A 16836-nucleotide genomic window follows, 5' to 3' on the forward strand; every position below is an offset into this window, starting at 1 on the left:
AAACAAGTAAAAACTTAACCAAAAATGTTTTGAGAACTTCATTCATCAACCTCATGAAAGTACTAGGTGCATTAGTCAAGCCAAAGGGCATGACCAACCATTTATACAAACTATCTTTTGTCTTGAAAGCAATTTTCCATTCATTACCTTCTTTGATTGTGATCCGATGATAACCACTATTTAAATCAATCTTGGTAAAATACTTTGCTATACTTAGACAATCCATTATGTCATCCATCCTCGGCATAGGTAACCTATATTTCACTGTGATCTTGTTAATAGCTCTGGAATTAGTACACATTCTTCCTTCTTCATTTTTCTTAGGTGCCAATACAATAGGTACAACACATGGACTCAAGCTTTCTCTGATCAAACTTTTCTGCAACAACTCATGCACTTGTCTGTTAAGTTCTTCATTCTCTATAAGTGTCAATCTATATGGTGCTTTATTCGGCAAACCAGCTTCAGGAATCAGATCCAGACAATGACTTATACTTCTGATTGGTGGTAAACCATTAGATATATCTTCTGCAACGATTTCTTTATCTCATTCAACAAACTTTCAATTTTTGTTAGTACTCAACCTCTACCTGTTTCTATTGTCACTCGGCAATTACTAGCTTCTGATGTCACTCGATCATTACTACCAAAACTTGGTCCTCTAGGAATTATGGCAAAACAAATTTGATTCTTCACTTCCTTTTCAAATTGCTTCCCATTAACCATGCACACTCTCACAGTAGTACAATTAACTTCATTTGGACTTTCAATCAAAGGCAATAATGTTTGTTTTCTCCCATTCACCCAAAAAGCATATCTATTATATTGCCAAGGTCTACCCAACAAAATATGACAACAATCCATAGGCATAATATCACATAGAACTTCATCAAAGTAATTTCCAATCTTGAACTTCACAATACATTGCTCACTTACCAATATCTTATGCTCATCCTTGATCTATGAAACATGATAGGATTTAGGATGCTTCAGCCTCTGCAACTGCAACTTTGTAACCAGCTCTTTTGATGCCAAATTTGTTGAACTTTCACTGCCAACGATCACTTTACAGCATTTTCCAACCATCTTACATCTGGTCTTGAAAAGATTTCTCCTAAAGACAGGTTCCTGATCACTTCCCTTATTACATAAGGTTCTTCTCACCATCAGATTTTCTCCATCTTCAGGTCCACTTGATGAACCCTCAATGTCTCCTTGAATCACAATATTTCTATTACCTTGCCCATTTTCAAAGGATCTACATTCAAAGGATCTATGCCCCTCTTTACCACATTTGAAACAATTACCATGAAAACCACCTCTAGAATAAGAATTACATCTTCCTCGGTAAGAACTAGTGCCTCCTTGGTAAGAATTACCACCTTTCCATTCAGTGTTGTTTTTGTCATCACTTTTTCATTCATATTTGCCCTTATCTTGCACATAATTGTTAGATCTGCCACATTCTCCATAAGATCTACCTCTGTCTCTCTGGAATCTACCACCTCTACCTCTTTGTCTTTGTTCATGCATCTTTGTCAAGATCTCCTCAGCTTTCAATGCATATTGGTATGCTTCTTCCACACTTTCCAATTTCACAAAATTTATTTCATCTTGGATTCTAGATCTCAATCCATTTAGATACCTTGCAATTTTTTCAACATCATCATCCACATGTCCAGATTCGATGTCCAATCTATAGAATTCCTCAGTTTACTCCTTCACGGTCGTGTTTCTTTGTCTCAAATTTTGCATCTTTGTCAACAGGCGAACTTGGTCAAAAACAAGAAGGAATTTATTCTACACCTTGGTCACCATCTTTAGCCAAGTTCTAATCTTCTCTTATCCTCTCCTTTGTCTATCCGTTTGCAAATGCTCCCACCATAGTGAAGCATGACCCTTCAACCTAGTAACTGCAATTTTCACCTTCCTATTATCAGGAGTGTTTTCATACTCGAAGAACTTCTCCATATCAGAGATCCAATCCAACACAACATTGGTGTCCAATTTTCCATCATAACGAACAACTTCTACAATAGGCTTTGAATGTACCCTAGACAATACTCTCAACAATCTTGCCTCATCTTGATCTTTTTCAGGTTCTAGATTAGGGTTTGGTGCTATTACTTCATCATCACTCACATCATCAAGATGTGCTCCTCTCCTTTGGGTTGTCTCCACAGCATCTAATCCAGTTGCAATTTGTCTCAAAGTATCCAATATGGCATCATCAACATTTCCTCTACCTCGAACCATCTCTACAAATTAGGTTCCAACAAGATTGTAACCCTCTGCAAGTTATAGGTCAAAATCTCAGATTTGTCATCCTACAACTAAATTCACTTAGGGTTCTACACAATCCAATCTTCACAAGGATGAACTTCAAGCTCTGATACCACCTAGTGCAAGGAGGAACGAAATAACTAGGGCTAAGGGCATACCCAACTATCCAAACCATCTTGCAAAGTAAACACAATGGAAGCAAACAACAAAGAACAACACCAAGGAGAGAAAACAAAATACTTTATTGATTCATCAAGTAATCAACATACATGCCTAGCTATAAGGCCTTTTGGATTATGGCCAGATACAAAATAAATTCAAGATCCACGATCCAGCTTCAAATTCTCATTCCCAGACACATGCATTCCCTAGTTGAAACTCTCTAAGTTCTACCTTTAACCTAAACCTAGCACTCTATTTATACTTGCCAAAATGGCTTACAAAAGATTCTAGAACATTACATTTAAAAAAGGCCAACCTCAAAAGGGTCAACACTCATCCCTAGACAAGATTCCATCATTAAATTCACGATCCAAATTAAATACAAAGGTTGGCTCCAACTAAGAACCAAAACATAGACAACTCAGTCAATGAAGGGCCTGAGCTTCATCAAATATCATGTTCACTCGGCACATGAAGAGACACTCGGTCAACACTGGACAACTCGGCAACAAGTGGAACTAGGTAGCAACTGGAACTTGATAGCATTGGCAGAATGAATAAAAAGTGCAGGATTACAAGGCAACACAGGATGCTCTTGCATCACCCCACTCCTAAGGTTTTCCATTCCGGCTTTGTGAAACCAGCGATACTAGGTCCCTTCTTAGACATGTGCATGTCTAACTCCCCAATCAGAGCCAAGTGTTGCCGAATTTCAGTCTTCCCCTTTCAAACTTCTAACTTGGTCAGTTTTCATTGCATATATGTTTGAAGTCCTGGTCTAGGTATCCCTTAGGTGGCTCCCTTCTCATCAAGCATCCCCAAAGCTTGCCTTTTGGGTCTTTTTGGGTTTTACATGCTTTGTTTCCCTCGACACCTCTATGCGAGGTTTTTGCTTTTTTCTTGCATCAAGGTCTTAGGTGATCTAGGTTCGGGTGGGTTTCTGTTTGAGCATCCTCCTGATGAGAAGGAAGCCTATTCCGGCTTTGCTATTAAATCCTATAGCTAGCAAGATGTTCCTTTTCGATTCCAACCCGTGTTGTCGAATCCCCATTGCTGGCGCACTCCGTCATGTAGCATCCCAAAGAACAAGGTGTGTTAACATTTCTAGGTGCATTTAAAGGTTGATTCATGATTAGAGGAGCAAAATAAGGATCCACAGCTATGGAACTCTAACAGTACCAATCCGAAGTCAAAATCTGTTTTCGTGTAGAGAAATGAAGTTTCATCAATCTAAGTGCTTCCCCTTTGGAAGCGAATGTCTTCGAGTTCATATCTGAAGCAATGTTGGGAAGAAGAAAAGAATAGCCAACCAAATCAATAAAATAATTCTATTGGAAAACATACACCTCATTGGTATGTTCCGTTTGAAAGGAAAGTATGCAACTTCTATCCTAGAAGATATAAAATGTGGAAATATTAATGCGGATGCGAAAGGATTCTTTGGAAATAACACAATGTTGTTTCCGATGGAGTAGTTCGTAAAGTGCGAACCCGATTAAAAAGATAAGAGTCCAAGCCCTCAAGGACGAAATTTCATTTCGCAGCTTCTCCAAAGAATGAGCTAAAGTACAAAGGAAAGCTTTGTGTGGAAAAGAAAGTGATAGGATATCCAAGGCGCCGAAGGAGTATTGCTCGTGCTGCGATCTCGAATTGAAGGAAAAGACAAGCTTATGGAAAAGTAAGTTTATGCTTTTGTTCCCTGCAGATAAAGAATTGTAATGCAAAACCCTTGTTTTGGATTTCGAAGTGAAAAGAGTAGTTTCCATTAAGCCAAAATCAACGGATTTGGTAAGTGACTAATCTCGCTACTATAGGAGATTTAAGTGAGTGTTCATCGAATTTATGAATCATGATACGGGTGGAAGTAAAATGTTTTAAAGAGCTGTTAACCTATCTAATTTATTACAAATCCAACTTTTATGATTGTTAGTTGTGAGTTATTTTGTTTGTGTGGTGCCAACGTTCAAATTTCCGAGTCTATATGATCAAATTTTCCCCAAAGAGAGTTCTTCATGTTGTAACAGCTATTTTATCAAAGCAGTTTGTCTCCTATGTGAAAGTATAAGCTAATGGCAATCAAAGGAGCAAGGTGTGATCGGCTGATTGGATAGAAATTGAAAGAGTGTGGACTAGTTGAGGCTATTGGGTTCCCTATGGCCGTGTATGTGCTAGAATTAGTAAAGGAATGTATCGAAAGATACAATCCACAGACAAAGCAAATATTGCTACTTGATTAATCTATTCTGCTTTTTGTTAACAAAGAATTGATGCAATTTGCATTCGACATCCCAGTAAAAGAAGAGTATTTTGACATCGATTTTTCTTCCTCGGCATCGATGTTCAATGAGAAGAAGACTTTGAGGAGAGAGGACATGCAGAGAACTTGGTTTCAGATACCTCGTTCCAAAAAGAGTAAGATGCCAAGGACTCTTTTTGGAACGAATCTAAAGAGAGATATCGTGGCACTGTTGCTAAGATTAAAAGGAAAGGAGGAGATTTTGGATTTTATAGAGCATCACTTCTTCTTGGTTTAGGCCATTTGTGTTGAAGGACTGCAAATTGATTGGGTCCAAATTATATGTGAGGGTAGGAAAAAATCAGGCATTAAAGGGTAAGATCGAGGGCGGGGGTGAGCCCTGGACTGTCTTAGAATACCGCTGGATGTAATAGCCTTGCTTGGCTATAACTCCAAAATACATCAATTATTTAGATGTTTGACAATTCGTCAAACACTTGGCAAGTGAACTTGAAACTCAAGCAAATGAACTGGAGATGGATAGATGCACATAACTATTTATGATACCAATAGGAGAATTGATTCTCCACTCTTTCAATAATTTGATACATTCACAAATTAACTGGAAATTGATATCAAAATATTGGCAAACAATTAATGAGCAACTCCCCACTTTATTAAATGCCTTAGCACAATTTCATTTATTGGACATGACACAATAGTGTTGCAGGTAGACACAATAAGTTTGGAAATGAAATATACAATAACTAACCAACTTCCTCATCAAACACACTTGGAATGTAATGAAGGATGTATGCCAATCTCTTCAAATTCTAATCTTAGCACAGCCAAATGAATCGCAGCCTCCCAATTCTGCAAATCTGAAACTCATCTAACCAAATGCTTCTTGTAGACCTCAATAATCAGCCAGTCCCTTCGAATAGAAAATGTAGGTACAACTTTAATAATTTTTCCCAATGCTAGTGAAATTATTCAACGCAGAACTCTCTTTAGCTACAGTAAAACAGTAGGAGAAATGACCAATTGTATATCTCAACACAATTGCCAATGCAACTCAAAACGAAGTCTCAGATTTGAATCTACAATACTTCAGCTATAGATCCAATAGAACAACTTAGAATTCAGACCGTTATACTTCACCAAGGGCACAAAAATCAGAACTCAAAAAAAGCCACAAAGGCAACAAAAGCAAATAAATATTCAAGCATGCTTTTCTCAACAAATGGGCTTGTATTTATAACTTCCTATTTTCCTTTTGTTGCCAAAGTTTAACTTCACTCAAGAAGCCTCACCGTGCAACATCAATTAGAAGCTTTCTTTAGATTCTCTCACTTGACTTGGCTTAACTAATTAATAAATGACACTTTCAATGATAACTCAACTTTCAACTTAAGTGAAATTATAAAGTTAAATTATAACCTTATAATAAGCCATTTAATAATTAATAATAATTTGGCCACTAAAAATATAAGAACTCCTAAAATACTCATTATTTAAATATGTCGTTTCAAATAGTAGTCATACCTATTATTTCTCCATGTGACCAAATGCACTTTCCAAAAATAGAAAAGGGTCCATCTCAATCAACACTCAACTTACCACAAATAGTAAGTAGACAAAACTAAGCCCAAACGAAGTCCTATCTAAGCCAAACGAAGACCGACCGGTAGCTTATTGAATTGTGGAGAATACAAAACCCTCCCAAGCCAAGCCACTACCACAGAAGACCCTCTATTGACAATAATTAGCCTACGAGGATCTCAATAATAGGCTAATCTCTCAAATTCCGATGCCAACAAGAATGGGGAGTCCTCCCTCCCCGAGATTGCTTGTCCTCAAGCAATTCGGCAATATAGTGAACTCCAACATCCACCTGGATCCCAAATGAAGAAGTGCGTGATATTTTTGTGGACACTAAACCAACTACAAACCAGCATCATCAGAACCAACCACATGTCCTGCAACCTAACACCCAAAACTTGTGCAAATGATGTAGAAGTCAGAATGTGACTAGAAGGATGGAGAATGCTTTTTTTCTTTTCCAAAAAGCCCTTCTTTTACTGTCTTCAGAACCCGAAAATATAGTTTGAGCATTTAAGTGTGAAAAGTCTTCTTATTTTAGTCGAGTGTTCAGATATTTTAGGTCTATGGTTTTTCTTTAGGTATTAATGCAGTTGTAGCATGATTGTAGTTGAGCTCAAATCTAGAAATCCTCTTGTAAGATAATAGGTAGAAACAACCTTATAGTAGTTTATCTCCCATTTCGCTGTGCTTAGAACCTAAAACTACTCTCTCAATTTAATTTTGTCTACCAAATTTATCCAAAGGGGATTGTTAGTAATTTCACCAATAAAAGAATTTCTTAGAAGTGTCTCATCGTGACTCAACTTTTTGGAATTTCTGTTTCACTTACTGGTCCAGATCAAATGTAACTCAGACCGGATTTTTTTAATCTGGTAAGCTTGTTGCAAACAGCAGGTATATTTTATAATGAGTATAAATCACCAGTTTAGAGACACTTCCCAATGTTTGGGTAGATTGTCAAGACATGACTTGCACTAGAGCTATATACCATTCAAACTGTGAGCATTAAATATATAGTTAAGCAGTATACTTGCTTTGTGCAAGCAAGGAAATCCCACACCTGGGGTGTTGGCTATGGAAGGACCTATAAATATTGTGTGCAATGCTTTGTAATAATTCCCATTCAAAGCCCTTGTGGAACTATAGATTACTAATTATTAATACTTATCGCTTTGAGTAGGTTCATTTTACTTAACCATACATAGTTAATACAACATGTACTTTTTGTCTCCAGATAGTTTGGAGGTTATAAGTATAGTGGCCAAAATCATCCGAATTGAGAAAAAACCAAGGTTGCATGGGGATGGCCAAAATCATCTGAAATTATGAGTCATGACAATGGTTTTTCAAAAACAAGAATAGTGATAAAGTTTTTAAATGTAATGTATTCTTCTCTTTCAGATTTGCTATATGTTTGTAATAATAATATATGATAAATGTTTTGATGCATAACAGAGAAGGCAGACTTTAAACATGAACAAGAAGATCATAAATCGTATGACATTGACATATTGCAAATGATAAGCTTCTGACTTGAACAGTGATAAAGTTTATTGTTAATCAATATTTTATCAAAGTATCAAGCTGATTAGGTATTGAATTAAGCTTGATAGATAAGAAGTTGATATGCAAACAAAAGACCGAATTTTTTTTTCAGAAATCTTAATCAAGGTCCTAAGCTGTGATGCTTTCCACCGAGTACTTGGTGTATGTGTACCCGGTACTTGGGTACGTGGTATGAGTACCAGGGGTGTGGGTACGAGTACCCATGCAACCTTGGAAAAAACATTCTCATTTTTTCAACTGTTCATGTTAAAACCTTGTTTTTTGGAGGCTGTGGGTCAACGTTGATCCACTTGTTTTGTAACCTTCATCCAAATTGAGAAAAGACATTCTCATTTTTTCAGCCTTTCATGTTAAAACCTTGTTTTTTTGGAGGGTGTGGGTCAATGTTGATCCACTTTTTTTGTAACCTTAGCTGACCCAAAGTTGCAATTTAACAAGAAGTTTACTCTACATGCTTTAGACAAATTGTTTAGGAAGAATCGTTTTTTTTTAAAGTTCTTTTGCTCAAACATATTTCATGGTTGATTAGTTCTTAGATGAATGGCTGTCATGCTTATAAGAGATAGGCTACATTTTCTGTGTAATGGTAAGGTTATTCATCTTTATAATGTTATATGCTGTGCAATTCTCATGGAGCTCCACAATTTTTACATGGATTCTACTTCATAGAATTTTTTTTTGTATTTTCCAAATATATCAATTTTTATCATTAGTCTTTTCTCATTTTCAATTCATTTATGTATCTGATTTCTTTGTTCCAGTCTTTCTTTTCGAACTTGGTGAAATTGTTATATAATTGTGCAGGAGGAAGACATGTCTATGCCAACAACATTCTTTCTTTTTGAACTATAATAGAGAAAATAAGTTTTATTTTTTTGCACACATTCTAAAAACAGTTGATTTTCTATTTACAATGTTGACCTGTATATGTGGTCAGTATCTTGGTAGAAGTTTGCAGTATTGTGAGCCCAATATTTCTCACTCTTATTTTTGTGTTCTGGATTGTTTTGTACTCATATGGAGCAGATAAAATCAGGAGATATTCACGTTTTAGCAGCTACCTCATTGGAATTGGTGAAATCAAACTGGTCTTCTGAAATTCGCCATTATGGCTTTAAATTGCTACAGGTATGCAGGGCATTAAATGTTTTATGAAATTTGGATTTTATTTGTCTGTAGACTCTGTTCCTTCACTAGTAAACTTGTATGCATGCCGTTTTTTTGTCCTTTTACATAAGGGATTCACTTTTCCGTGTCATTCATCTTTTCCATTCTTATCACATATTATGTGTTTTCAGTCCAGTTTCTTTGAAAGCTTTGTCACTGAAAACAACCAATTGCAGTGTTTTGTTTGTAGCTATAGCATCTTTAATGTCCCCTGTTGGGACCTTACTTATTTTAATGTTTATTTCTAGGTTGGGATTTTGCAGACTCGTTTCCTCTCCTCCTCTCTCATATTTTCTTTTCGGAGTTAATATTCCTCTTCCCTTTGTCATGAGAAAAGATGTGTCTATTCATTTAATTAATTTTACTGTATTATTATTTATTAATATTATATATTTTTTCGATCGAGAAAAGGTAAATGCCCTAGTTATATTATATTTCGAAATAATTTTGACAGTTTTTTGTTTTACCCCATTCAATGTGTGGGCACTAGGGGAAAAAAAATAGGGAAGAAATCCCTGGCATGGCACGGGACATAAGTTCTGTTTTAAGATGTACAAGTGCCCCTTATAAATCATGGGATCTTTAGAAGGCATACCTTCTAATTAAAAAACAATTATTTTTAAAGTCATATATTTTACCCTTAACAGGGGTATTAGAGGATTTCCCTCTTTACATAGGCATTTGTGGAATCTTTATAATATTCAGTTTTCGTGTTATACCCGAGTCTTAAAATGGTGATCCTTCCTTTACAATTCCTCAAACTCTGCCCCTGTTTCTAAGATTGTCTTCCTTTTCTTAGGTTTGTGTTTCAAAGTTCATTTTGTGTTATGAGCCCTTATTCTTCCTTATAAAATGCAAACTCATGATAAAATGTTTGCATAACAATTGCGTAAAAAGTTGATATTCATTAATATTCTCATATTGATATTATCTTTTGAATTTAAGGAGAAAAGTCTACATCAAAATTGGAACCCATTTTCCTTTCATGATAAAGAAACATACCTTATTGAGATAATTATATTACCTGTGAGAATCATCAATAATGGTTTCTGTCTTTACCTGTGAGAATCTTCAATAATGGAAACTATAAGAGGGATCACAGTGTCTTTATGCATTGATTCTAATCATTCTATCACAATGCACAGTTTGTTTAGAATTCTTAATCTTTGATAAGGAATTAGTAAGATCTGTTAATACATTACAATTATATATATCATTATTTTAGCTAAAGAGCTCCTTCCCAGTTTTATACTGTATATGAACAGTACTGAGTAATGTTCTGCAGTAGTATTGAGTATTGTTCTGATTGCCATTTATGCCTGATATCTCTGCAGTGTTAGATATTTAATTTAATCAATGGATATTGATTTAAAGCCTCCTAAGTCTTACCATTTATTATTGTTGCATCGATAACAACTTTATCCTTTACATAAACAACTATTGCCTTATTCTGCGGTCTTTCTTACTTGGTCACATAATGCCCTGATCCTCAACACACTACTCATCTTCTTAGCTAACTTATGGTGTAGATTAATACATCGATTCAGTGCTTAAGTTCATCTTATTATATGATCTTTGATTTAAACTGTTCACCTTACTACAAATCCCATTTCTGATCAAAGAAAAAGTAAACATTTCTAAAGCAGAAATCAAAGCGCTTTTGAGTACCAGAGAGATTATACACCTTTGCCATCTGTGATTATATATAATATGTAATCTTTGTATTCATTGATTGACTATGCACATCGTCTGTATATAATTGTTTCCGACCTGAGACTATAACAGTTACAAAAAATTTACAGATTCAATATGGAAACTGCTGAACATAGGAATGTACATAATGATATCAAAACTTGTTACTTTTTTCTATTCATCACCAAGACTAGAGATGCTAAGCCCTATAAGCACTGTGCTAGACAAAGACCATACTGACTATATGAGAAAACTACCATAACTATTATCTACAGGTTATCGACAAACCATACCATATATTGATAGTATCTGAAAAGGGCTAAATTCTGAGATTACCTATGCTTGACTATAATAATCTCCTCATCAAAATAAGGCTCGGAAGGGATTCCTTCACCTCTTGCATCCACTCTGTTTCTCTTTTTTTGAGGTCTAGTGGCTCTTTGTAGATATGGGAGGCTAATTTCTATCTTATTATGCTCCCTAAGATACATATTTGAGGGCACTTTGATGCCCGATTCTCTAAAGAAACCTCAAGCCAGTTACTGGAGTCCTCTATTATATTGTACCATTATAGAAGAAAATGAAGCCATCACGGAATCTCTCAACATGATGACATCATGGTCTCTCTCTACAGGATGCTCACTATGAATCTTTCATAAGTGAAAGAGTTATCAGGTTGACCTTACAACTTTAACTCATTTGACATAAATAAGAATCCATAATTAACAAGAAGGAAAAAATTACAGCTGAGACTTTTTTCCATCAAGAGTCTCAAAATCCTACAATATCTAGAATTTATCATAGATATTGAAACTTATTAACATCATGCATACAATGATTAAAATATCTTCTCAACAAAGAATCCCTCTCAACAATGATGGCTTTGATTGACACAATAAGATAGTTGATGTAACCTCCCTTTGAGGCTGAACATCTATCTCTGAATCACAAGCTCCCTCTAAAGAAATCTCTCTCCATGATTGCAATCAGCATTCTCATTTTAATCATTCAGAATGCACCTTTTGTCTTCAACAAACTGCATTATAATCCCAAATGAATAAGCTGTGTGATTCTTCTTTCAGCTAGGGTAGTCCTCTTATTGGCAAAACAAAAAGGCTTCCTCAAGTATCCATCCTGGAATAGCTCGACCTGCATTGCCATGTTCCACCTTTGAATTGAACCCAAGATCTGCAGAGATCGCTCAAAAGATCAAATTAGAAGTCATAAAACTCAAATAAAAGAGCTTTACATAGAATATAGAATATAATAATAATATTGATAACTGAGCTCGAGTAGCAACCGAAGATAAGTACTTTCAACACAGGAATAATGAACAGCCGACACAAAGGAACAAAGATATGAGACAATCTATCTCACAGCAACAAAAATTTGAATACTTCTAAATTGTTGTTATTTAACTTGGTTCTCATACCATGTTGGATTTAGCTCAGAAATAAATAAGGAAACATAACAACTAAAACAAACGCCAGAAGTCACCCTGGGAAAACCCTTCTAAAATGAAGGGAAAAACCCAGCCACTCAACAAAAGATCACTTTATTGATAATAAAATTCAAGTCTACAATGCCCTGCACTTGATGCTTTATATATAACATGTAAGAACCCCAAATAGGCTCTACGCTGATCACTGTTTGTTTCCCTGGGTGTAATAATTGTTTTTGGTTTGTTTTTGAATGTTTTAAGCTGTTTTTGGGTTTTTGAGTTGATGAAAAGAAAATACAAATATTGAAAGCTAATCTACCTCAAATTATAACTCAAATCTGATTATAATGCTTATCAAATTCATTTATTCAGATGGCTCCTAATGTTTGTACAATACTTATTGCTGGAAGCATACATTAAAAACATCATCATTAATAGTTGAAAAAAACCTGATTTTTGTCTCCGATACGCAACCACGCTGCTGGTTGCTTCCTCCTTGGGCAGCGCCTATCAAAAACCGTAATATTAAATCTCTGATTTTTAATTCACTGTAGCGCTGTACTGTTCACAGCACTGTAGCTGCTGTTATAACCCCTTCCAACCTGTAAACAGATTCATCCACTTTTTTCCTACTGAAACACAATATTGACTCCAGAATGAAGTCAACTCACAGGCAAAATTCAAGTGATATTTCACACCCTCAAATTGCATCAACTCTGAAGATACTACGTTCTCCACAGTCTGAATTCTTCTCAAACTTGTAGAAACCCTTGTTGCCACAACTTCAAGAAATTTCACAAGGCAAAGTTTTTAAGCAATTCTCATAACCTGCTCTTGAAGGAAGACAAGGTTTGTTTATAAGGACTCCTCAACTCCAGAATGAGTCTCCACGCTCAATGTGGGATAAAAGATATAATAATAACATAAAAAATGTTATTACATTAAAACTTAGAAAAACCCTTTTAATTTTTCCATAAGCTTGGACCCACAATTAATTGAAACGATGGCCCCTTTTATGATATCATGACCCTCACTTAAGTTATATATTATAACTTAACAATATAGGCTCAAAACCAATAATGTTTATTTTAACTAAATAAACATTAATATCTCCATTATTACTCAACATTTTTGAATGTCGTTTGGACTGGGAGCTAACATGATAGAACTGCATATGACCATACCCCTTTTCTAAAAATAACAGGGGTCTATCTTTATAACTCCAAAACTGCTAAAAATAGCCTGACCAAGCCAAACTCAAGGGAAAACTCATCATAAACAAACTCTAGCAACCCAGAAGAGTACTCTGCTCTGGTCCTTGGAGGATCTCCACACCAAGGTGACCCTCTATCCAATCTTATTAGCCTACGAGGGTCTCTGATAGGCTAATCACCAGCTAAAGTGATGTCTCTAGCTAGAAGGGGACATCACAGTCCGCCCTCCTTGAAATTGCTTGTCCTCAAGCAATCTCAACTCTGGATGCTGTAAAATCTCCTCGCTCTCCCAAGTAGCATCCTCTACTGGCAAATCCTTCCACTTCACCAAATATTCTCGGATGGTACGTTTCCTCAAGTTCCTCTCTCTAAAATCAATGATAGCCTCCGGTATCAAAACAAGTTTTCCCTCATCATCCAGGGGTGGTAGCACTGTAGAAGGCACAATATGATGCCCTAGCGCCTTTTTGAGGCGTGACACATGAAAAACATTGTGCACCTTGCTCTCCGCCGGCAAGTCTAACTCATAAGCCACCTCTCCCACTTTCCTGATAATCCTAAATGGACCATAGTATCGTGGCTTGAGTTTCTCGGCACCACTCTTCTTGAGAGTGGATTGACGGTAAGGCTGCAACATAAGATACACCATGTCTCCAACCTCAAAAGTCCGCTCAGTCCTCTTCTGATCTGCATACTGCTTTTGCTGATTTTGTGCCTTAGTTAGATTATCCTTGAGAGTCTTAACAAGGTCTTGACTCTCCTGTAACAAATCACCTGCACTGGGCACTCTACTGTCACTCAAAAGCAGATCCATAAAATTGGGTGCCTCATACCCATACAGGGCCATAAAGGGTGACATCTGAATAGACATGTGATAAGTGGTATTGTAGCAATACTCACAAAGATAAATCCACTTTACCCATGCCCTCTGTTGCCCTGCTATATAATTTCTGAGATATCCCTCCACCCATTTGTTTACTATCTCTGTTTGACCATCTGTCTGAGGGTGGTAGCTAGTACTCGGAGTGAGCTTTGTCGCACACAACCTGAATAGCTCCTGCCAAAAGTGACTCATAAACCTACTGTCTCTGTCACTTACAATGCTCTGAGGTAAGCCATGTAATCTGAATATCTCTTTGAAGAACAACTCTGCCACCTGTGTAGCAGTGTATGTAGCAGTGATCGGAAAGGAGTGTGCAAACTTCGTAAGGCGATCCACAACCACATATATGCAGTCTCTGCCTTGGGCTCTAGGTAGTCCCGTGATGAAGTCCATAGACAAACACTCCCACTTCCTATCAGGAATCGGAAGTGGCTGAAGTAAACCGGCTGGATAGGAGTGTTCTTGCTTATTCTGCTGGCAAGTGGGACACTCCCTAACATATTGAAGTACCTCTGCTTTGAGCCCTTTCCATGTGAATCGCTCTCTAATCTGTCGGTATGTCTTGTAGAAACCAGGATGTCATGCCATAGGTGAATCATGAAAAGATTTCAAAACCACCCTCCTCACTACTGATCTTGGGACCAAAAATATTCGTCCTTTGTAAATGATGAGCTCATTCACAAGGGTGTATCTGCTGTCTTGAATAGTCCCATCTATGAATCCAGCTGCCCAAGTGTCCTTTGCATACTCTGCAAGGATCAAGTGTCTCCAATCCTCCGATATGTCTGTCAGTAAGCTCAAATGGGGCCTACGTGATAAGGCATCAGCAACTACATTCTGTGTCCCCTTAAAATATGTAATGTCAAAGTCATAGGACTGTAACTTGCTCACCCACTTTTGCTGCCTATCATTGAGATCTCGCTGCCCCAAAAAGTGTCTTAGGCTATTATGGTCGGTTTTGATACAAAATTTGCTACCTACCAAATATTGCCTGAATTTGGCCAAAGCATGCATAATGGCTAACATCTCCTTATCATATATGCTGAAGCTCCGCTCTGTCCCTCTCAATTTCCTGCTCTCATAAGCAATAGGGTGCTTCTCCTGCATAAGCACCGCTCCAATGCCCTCTCCGGAAGCATCACAATGTAGCTCAAAAGGTTTGCTGAAATCTGGTAATGCTAACACTGGACAAGAAGTCATCAACCCCTTAAATTTTTCAAAACACTCCTGTGCTTCAAGAGTCCACAAGAAAGCTCCCTTTCTCATCAAATCTGTCAAGGGTGCCGCATGCCTGGAATATCCATCCACAAACCTTCTGTAGAAACCACATAGTCCTAGAAAGCCCCTCAACTGTGTAAGGTTCACCGGTGAAGGCCACTCCACAATGGCATGAATCTTTTCAGGATCCATGCACACGCCCTCTGCACTGATGATGTGACCCAAGTACAACAACTCTGTCATGCCCAAATCACACTTCGACTCCTTTGCATACAAGGATTCTCTGTCCAATATACCCAGCACTGTGTCCAGGTGAACCAAGTGCTCCTCCCAAGATCTACTATATACCAAGATATCATCGAAGAAGACAAGTACAAATCTCCTCAACTGAGGATGGAAAACCCTATTCATTGTTGCCTGAAAAGTAGCAGGTGCATTAGTTAGCCCAAATGGCATAACTACAAACTCAAAATGGCCACAATGACATCTAAAGGCTGTCTTCTCGATATCTTGCTCTCTAACTCTGATCTGGTGATAACCTGATCTCAAATCTATCTTTGAGAAGAAGCAAGCTCCATGAAGCTCATCTATCAACTCATCGATCTTGGGAATGGGGTATCTGTTTTTAATCGTCTTCCTATTAAGCACTCTGTAATCAATGCACATCCTCAATGTCCCATCCTTCTTCTTTACTAACACCACTGAAGAAGCAAAAGGAGACTTACTTGGTCTAATGTGGCCCATAGCAAGTAACTCCTTTATGGTTTTCTCAATTTCATCCTTCAACCTCTTCGGATGCCTGTAAGGTGTAATCATGATGGGCTTAGCCCCCTCCTCTAACTCAATGATGTGCTCAATACCTCTGTCTGGTGGTCTACCTGGTGGAATGTAGATTAGGATGCTATCGAATCCCTTTGCCTTCCCATGTTGCATCGTCAACAAGCAATTCCTTCCATTTAGTCAGATATTTCTGGATAATTTAATTCCTCAACTTTCTCTCCCTTCAATCACCAACTGCTTTAGGGACGAATGCCAAATTCCCTTCCTCGTCAGTTGGAGGTAGTTTTGGAGATGCAACTACATGCTGCCCTAATGGCTTACTGAGGCAAGAAACATGAAAGACATAAAGAATCTTACTACCTTCTGGCTGCTCTAATTCATATGTTTTCCCCTACTCTTCTCAGTATCCTTTGGGGCCCATAAAAGACTGTAGGCACAAGAATGCCAAATCCTGAACCTCAAGCTTCCTGTCAACTCTATGCCTGTTTGCATACATTTTGTGCTGATTCTGGGCATGTTGAATTCTATATTTCAAAGTCTTGAGAATATCCTGATAATCCTGAATTGCGTCATTTTCATGAGGAACCTT

The 16836-nt window shown here is 37.2% G+C and overlaps 1 protein-coding gene across 6 annotated transcripts in view; it reads left to right on the plus strand.

Annotated features, from left to right (window-relative positions):
- LOC149561846 (ARM repeat superfamily protein) overlaps positions 1-16836 on the plus strand; it is a 240946-nt gene that overhangs the window by 31977 nt on the left and 192133 nt on the right. For 5 of the 6 annotated variants that reach the window (XM_089825383.1, XM_089825376.1, XM_089825377.1 and 2 more), the window contains exon 2: positions 8879-8980. Coding sequence is in view for 4 of the 6 variants with exons in the window: in XM_089825376.1 (XP_089681502.1) it covers positions 8879-8980 (102 nt within the window). In the remaining 2 variants the exon portion in view is untranslated. Of the gene's footprint in view, positions 1-8878; positions 8981-16836 lie in introns of those variants that run through there. The other variant, XM_089825380.1, reaches the window with a different exon arrangement.

This window comes from Cupressus sempervirens, chromosome 4 (assembly GCF_028749045.1).
Source record: "Cupressus sempervirens isolate cs-2001-9-10 chromosome 4, ASM2874904v1, whole genome shotgun sequence".
Taxonomy (NCBI): domain Eukaryota; kingdom Viridiplantae; phylum Streptophyta; class Pinopsida; order Cupressales; family Cupressaceae; genus Cupressus; species Cupressus sempervirens.